The sequence below is a fragment of the Artibeus jamaicensis genome, unplaced genomic scaffold, assembly GCF_021234435.1.
Source record: "Artibeus jamaicensis isolate MK-2021 breed Jamaican fruit bat unplaced genomic scaffold, CSHL_Jam_final contig_599, whole genome shotgun sequence".
In the NCBI taxonomy this organism is placed as follows: Eukaryota; Metazoa; Chordata; class Mammalia; order Chiroptera; family Phyllostomidae; genus Artibeus; species Artibeus jamaicensis.
This window is the reverse complement of record NW_026521899.1, coordinates 80,519-87,991: the sequence shown is the minus strand read 5'-3', so window position 1 is coordinate 87,991 and position 7,473 is coordinate 80,519. Positions and strand designations below refer to the sequence as shown.

Here is a 7,473-nt window from a genome sequence, read left to right as displayed (position 1 = left end):
ATGCCAGGGGATCTTTAAGCTATGTTTCACGAGATAAGGTGTTTACTCCATATGCCTTGAATTTAAACATGTGGTTCATATCGCCAGGGCTATACAAAACAAAGCAGAGCAAGCTTCAAAGGATAGGACGCACATTTCATGCCTGATTCCCATGGGAACCCTCAGAGTTAGAGTCAGGTCATGTTTGTGACCTGTGTTATGTGATTTTCCTGGGAAACTTACTAGCCCGTTTCAGAGCTTGCTCTCATGGGGCTGCAATCTTGGAAACCACACAGAGCTGGCCCAAACAGAGGGCTTCTTCAGGAGCAATTTTAATCTCATGACCAGAGCTACCTTCCATTTTGCACTCAACATGCAGATACATAAGAAAGTATTCACCGCAGTGAGTCTAAAGTGGTTGCTTCCCCATCTAAACATATTGAACAGACTCATGTAACCGAGATCCAAGAAACTGTTCCCCTAAATATCTGTGTTGTGTCTGCTGATTTTTGTGTTGGTTTGAGTAGATGACAAGGTGCCAAATATTTGCCTGAAAGTGATTCCTGCATGTGTCCATAGTGTGTTTACACGTGAACTTAACTTTGGATTGGTCGTGCAGTGAAGCAGATGGTTCTCCTCAATGTGGGTGGGCACCCTCCACACCAGTGAATGGCTGACTGGAGCAAACAGTGAAGAAGGGAAAATGAAGTTCTTCTTACCCATGTGCTGGATACTGGAGTTCAAACAGCAGTCTTCACCTGTACTGGACAGCCTGGTTCTCAGCCTTTAACTCAGGCTCAGTTATGACAGCAGCTCTCATGTGTCTACTGCCAGCCACCACAGCTCATCAATATTTGGGAGGTCGCACTACCCAGAATATGAACGTCAGTTCCTAATAAATGTTAATGCAAATGTGCATTTTTGTTTGGTTCCCTGGAAGACCATGAGCTATGCTGTTTAAAAAAGAGGGCATGCAATTGTGCCCGTCATAGACAATGTGCCCATGAGAGCTCACTCCTATATGTACTTGAAACCGTACTGGGAACTCGGTGACCATGAGGAAGGATCCCATTAATGTCAAGCTACAAATTGCAAAGCTGTTTCCTGATATTCCCAGTGTACTTGTCTGTTAATGACCATTAAATTCTGGGAGCTTTGTGATGACTCAGAGATCATTGAGGGTAAAATGAGCAGTACTGTGTGGCATGAGAGCTCACTGTGACAGCATCAGCAGACTAAGCTGATGACAAGCCAAGGGCACAAATCCTCAGTGATTGATCTTGCAAATTATTTTTGTCCATATTGATTTTACATAATATCCAACTGCAACCAACTTCCATATGGGAATATCCATGATGCACAAACAAACAAACAAACAAACAGAAAGATGTATTTGAGTAATCAAATGGTGAATATTTGCCAAGATGTATGTTTTCTTGATATAAATGCCAAGGGTAGTAATACATGATATTGACAATACCAATATTAAAGTTAACTATGCAGTGAATCCAGTGACTTGGTGGCACACAGAACTGACACATGCTTGATAAATCCAGAACAAGTCCCCAGTCCTGTGGAAATGGGGACTTTCTCTTCCAATCCTATGTAGAAACCACATGTCACATTCCTCAGCCAGTGAAAACCAGAATAGATGCTTGTGTCTGTCCCAGGAATTGAAAACTCAGTGCCTGCTAGGCAGCTAGATTTGAGGACATGGAGTCCACATAAGAAACATCACACAGCTGTTCCATGACTGATACCAGAGAAGACCAGCTTGGAAAGAGAGCCTGAGTAATGACCAGCAGGGCCTGAGTACTCACCTCTGATGACTTGATCAGTGCAGGAATGTCAACGATGGTTGAACCAGAAACCCAAATACAGAAGGAGATGGTGGTTCCTACAGCCCCTGATTGGTACAGCTGGGGGGTCAATGAGCAGTGGTTCTGTTTCTGTGTGGGATGCTGAGGTCCTGAAGGCAGGTGGTCAGAAGGAAAGACAACCAGCATGATGGACAATTGATAAAAAAAGAAAAACCAGGGTGTCCCTTCCGGAGTTGACCTCACTCGCCAAGCAAGTAACAGTCATGCCTAGAATTCATGTGGAGGCCCAGCCCATATGGTAGGAACAGAGGAGAAAGGAGACTTCAAGAGCATTACCATGAAAATCATCAATGTGTGTGTATGTGTGAATAATTGAGCAATAGAAATGTGGTGGGATTAGGGCCTCATGTAGGGTCGCCAGATGGGACCTTCAAACAGAGCAATTTGAGGGCACAAAAGGCCTCCAAAAAGCCCAAGAAGTTCCAGACTCAGAAGTGGTGGCAGTATCAGTGATTCAGGCAGCTCCAGGAAAGGGGCTTCCTGGTGGCAAACAGAGCCCTGCTTTGTAGGTTCTCTGCAGAGTCACTGGGGTTGAGTAATATCAGTTCTCTGTGCCTAGAGATGTCAAAGCACTTGGTGTCCTTGTGGGAGCATCCTAAAGTCAGGGTACTATCTTCAATTCTCAACTACTGCCAATGAGATACCCATGCGCTCTGAGCTCAGACAGGACCCACAACTGCAGGACCCAGGCTGGGCAGCAGGGTGCATATGGGACCCAGGAGCTCAGGCCAGCAGACCCAGGATCAGGTGGGGAGGGAGCTAGGAAGGAATTTTCTCTGAGGTCCTGCATCTTCCTCCTCCAATAAAAAACATCTAAAGTAGAGTGGGACATGAGGTGACTCTAAATACTCTATTCCATTAAAGCATTTACAAAAGTATAAGGCATGAGGACCACAGCCAATAAGGGCATTTCTATGGCTTCTTTATATCTCGATTGTAAGGGGCTGGACACAGGGATAATTTTTATTAACTCACTAGGTGGAGAATTTTGTTGACACACTGGTTCAGTAATAAGACATTCATGTAGCAGGGCCAGACTGGCCCAGGTGTCTCTATGCTCCTCAAAGGTTGGTTAACAATGAGAACCATGTCCATTGGGGGCTTATTTTTCAGGGAGAGGAGCTTTTTTTTACAGAACTTAGGGACCTGGCAGGGGACACATATCCTCACACAGAAATTAGGACTGGGTCTATCAGAGTTCCATTGAATATGGTCTCTGTGTCCTCCAACTTCTCTCAGCTCAGGTAAGGACTTCAGCTATTAAACACTGTGACTAATAAATATTCAGAGGAGAGAGGTAGACAAGATGGGCTATAAGTGTGTCTGGGCCCTGAAAGCATCACACACGGCCACACACTTCCCTCCAATAGTCTTGATGGCACAATTCCTCACCATAGACTGGAACGGGAGAGCCCTCTTCCTGGTGGCAGTGGCTGTATGGAAGATACTCTCCAGTCTCTGGGTTGATGATGAGACCGAGGACAGGCAAGGGACATTTCCCCAAACCCCTGTCTCCTTTCCACAGGTGACCCATCCCAGGTGCAAATGGTGCAGTCTGAGGCTGAGGTGAGGAAACCTGGGGCTTCAGTGAATTTTTCCTGCAAGGTTTCTAGATACATCTTCACAGGCTACTGGATGCACTGGGTGCAAAGGCCTGAGGAAAAGGGCTTGATTGGATGGGGAGAAGCACCCCAGTGACAGCGGAAGAAAGTACACATAGAAGTTCTAGGGCAGAGTCACCATGCCTGCAGTCATGTCCATGAGCAGAGCTTGCATAGGGCTTAGCAGTCTCAAAGCCAAGAACTTGGCCATGTATTAATGTGTGAGAGACACAGTGTGATGACCCACTTGCTGAATGTGTCACAGACCATGATGGGTGGGGCAGTTTGGCTGAGCAGAGGAGATGACAGAGTGATTGACCTCCTGACTTCCTCACACAGAGGTAGGATCTGAGACCAGAATTGATGCTACTACAGGCATATCAGAAACTCAGGGAAAGTTTCAGGAGACCAGATACATAGCAGAAAAGAAGCAGGGTAGGTGCGATAAAAAGGGCTCCTGTTATTTGTTGTCATTGTGCAGGGGGCACATTTGGCTCCTCCTCAATCCCTGAATGAAGTATTTCTTTGAGGTGCCATTTGGGAATCCTTGGTCAGTGTTACCTTTGGGTATTTGGACAAGGTGTTGCAGAGCAAGTTCTAGGACATTTGCTTATTTGTGAAAACTGGAATTGTGCTTGGGGAAAAGTAAGTATGTGAAAGTAAAGGGGAATTTCTATGTTCTTGTCTCTGGCCCAGCATCACACACATGACAGTCTGCTAGCGAAGTCCAAGATCTGGCATAGTCAGTGATATCACAGCATTCTTTCAGCCCTCCCTCAGGGTAAGCTCCTGTGGATTCTTCTCACATGATCTCAAAGGCCTGTGAGTACCCCTGTTTCTGAGCTAGTACCGATGTCTTCACACAGCAAGGAGCATCATAGGGATGCTCTTGACAATAGAAGACCCAAATCTAGCCTGTACTATCTTCATGTGTCAACTGAAATAATTATCGCACACCTGGCACTACAATCTACAAACATTTTTCTTGTACATTCTAGAGCTCAGTGTAAAACTGTCAGTTCAAGCAAGCTTCACTCACCATTCATAGATATTCATCACCATTCATGGAGTACTGTTTTCCATTTTGCACATCAATACTATCAGTACATCAGGTTCAAGTTCAGAGGATGCCTGTTATGTATGGCCATGGTCACAAACTCCCATGGGTTACATGGAGACTTGAATACAGAATGTGAAAGAGAGGAGATGGTTGTTATGAAATTAACTGTCAAAGAATCAGAGGTCTCCATTGTGCTCCCTCCCCTGTTCCCTGATAACAGCTGCATTGAAGATTCATATAAACATAGACCCTAATAGCATCAGGCTGAACCTGTAATGATGAACAGTTTAACATAATGTCGGACACACCAGGTCCAGTAATGGGAGGTTATTTGAATGATTTATTCATCCTGTAATCAATGGATAAAGAAAAGAATGCTCTTCATATAAAGTAGGGTTTTATTTATACCTGTTATTTTCTTTTTTTTTTCAGGTGAACTGATATATTTATTAGCCTTCTTAATGGCATATTCTTTTTTTAATTTTAATTTTATTTAGTTATTTTTCAAGTACACTTTTTTGTCTATTTTTCCCATCCCAGCCTCCCCCGCCCCTTGCTCCCCACCTCCCTCCCATTTCCACCCCCCCCCATAGTTCTCGTCCCTGTGTCCTTCCTATTTGTTCCTCCAAATCCCTCCCCCTTTTTCCCCTTAACTTCCCTTCCTTCTCCCCTCTGGTCACTATCCCCTTGTTCTCTATTTCAGTGTCTTTGTTTTTTGGGGTTTTTTTCTGCTTGCTTGTTTGTTTTGTTGTTTAGCTTCCTGTTAAAGGTGAGATCATATGGTATTTGTCTTTCAGCACCTGGCCTATTTCACTCAGCATAATGCTTTCCAGTTCCATCCATGTTGTTGCAAAGGGTAGTAGCTCCTTCTTTCTCTCTGCAGCATAGAATTCCATTGTGTATATGTACCACAATTTTTGGATCCATTCATTTACTGTTGGGCACCTAGGTTGCTTCCAACTCTTGGCTATTGTAAATTGTGCTGCTATGAACATTGTGGTGCATAGGTTCTTTGAAATTGATGTTTTAGGATTCTTAGGATATAATCCCAGCAGTGGAATTGCTGGGTCAAAAGGCATATACCTGTTATTTTCTATTCGTTGTTTTCACCAAGGTTTTATATAATCTAATTCTTAAAATTTCAACATACTTACTCCCCAATTTCTACATAAATCTTCACATAAGCACATGAACTTATGTCTGACTTTCTTCTGCATCCCAAATGTGTGAACCTAGTTTTCCCAGAGTCTAATATATGAAAACAAAAAATGAGGCCGTGAACATTCTGCATTTTCAGCACCAAACTCCACTAGAAAAATATGTTCCAGGACACACGGACTGCTTCTGTGAAGGGTTCCTGCTTCTGTCTCCAAAAGAAGGACACAGACCTTCCATCTCCTCCAACACTGTGCCCACGAGCTCTAGGGTCACACTCTCTCCTTAGTTCATAGTCTGATCGCTTTGTAGTGGAAATAAGACACATGGAACTTTCTGTGACAAGAACAGGAATCTCCTGGAATTTTATTGCTCCCTGTGGTCATGAACATTGATTTCCTTGGTGTGTTCATTATTGCTGAATTTGAAAGACATCTCTTATTTTAAAAACCTCTTATTCATGAAAATTCACTCTCCTTGGTCATATACACATCTCATGGACCATACAAGGTCAAATGTGGGAAGTAATTGGTAACAGAGATGTGTACTTTGATATGTCACACTCTGGGACTATGTCCTTCAGGTCAACATCCAGCCCCAGATCTCTCTATGTAGTAAGAGGGTATGCAAATAGAGTGCCTCTGCTCATGAAAAGCAGCCCAGCCCAAAGTCTGCAGCTCTGAAATAGGACCCCACCCCTGGATCCCCAGGTGTTCCTGAAGTCTTGTCAGGACAGAACACAGACCACTCAACATGAAGTTTGGATTCAGCTGGGTTTTCCTTGTTGCTGTTTTAACAGGTAATCTCTAGAGAATGGGAGACACTGAGTATGTGAGTGGATACGTCTGAAAGATAAGGTGGATGGGCAAGAGTTTATTGACCTAATATCTTTGTGTTTGCAGGTGTGCAGTGTGAAGTGCAGCTAGTGGAGTCTGGGGGAGGCTTAGCGAAGCCTGGGGGGTCTCTGAGACTCTCCTGTGCAGCCTCTGGATTCACCTTCAGTAGCTACTGGATGCACTGGTTCCGCCAGGCTCCAGAGAAGGGGCTGGAGTGGGTCTCAGCAATTAATAGTAATGGTGGTAGCACATACTATGCCAACTCTGTGAAAGGCCGATTCACCATCTCCAGAAACAATGGCAAGAATGAGCTCTATCTGCAAATGAACAACCTGAGAGCTGAGGACACAGCCGTGTATTACTGTGCGAGAGACACAGTGAGGGAAAGTCATTGTGAGCCCAGACACAAACTGCTCTGAAGTAGACAAGCCAGCTTGGCTGCAAGGGACACTCAGGACACCAGGGGGCAATCAGGTCACATTAAGTACTGGGTTCATTTCAGGAACAGCTGCAACTGCACATTAACTGTTGGTTTCCTGGCAGGTGTGGTGTTAATTCAACACATATCAGTTTCTCTCAGGGAACCTCAGTTTTTCATGATTCTGTGCTGACATCTTTACCATGTGAATTTCAGAAGCCTGCTGTAATAGAAGGAAAACATCTTCACCCTCACAGGAAGCAGAATTCCCCTACATTTGCTTAGTTTTATCCTAGTGAACCACCATTGAATCATCATATCTTCATGATCCACATCAGATAAATCCAACATGAGGCTCTGATGGACCCAACAGTGCAGCGCAGCCCCACACAGCTGAGTCCAAGCCGGCCAGCAGCAGACACATGTGTGCTGAATGGTGGGCACAAAGGCATATGAGCCCAATGTCAGAGGACAAGTGCCCTGGGGAAGACAGTATTGACCTGACTGCATGTTCATGATGACCAATAGCAGTTGACATCATGCA

At 44.5% G+C, this 7,473-nt stretch overlaps 1 gene segment (V, D, J or C); it reads left to right on the top strand.

The window, feature by feature from the left end:
- Positions 1-6,336: 6,336 nt before the first annotated feature.
- LOC128628210 (immunoglobulin heavy variable 3-74-like) lies at positions 6,337-6,888 on the top strand (the record flags this gene model as incomplete). The annotated part of the segment is given in 2 exon segments: positions 6,337-6,474; positions 6,578-6,888. Coding segments are annotated over 2 exon segments (357 nt in total), but the record flags the coding sequence as incomplete, so codon positions are not given.
- Between the last annotated feature and the right edge of the window lie 585 nt (positions 6,889-7,473).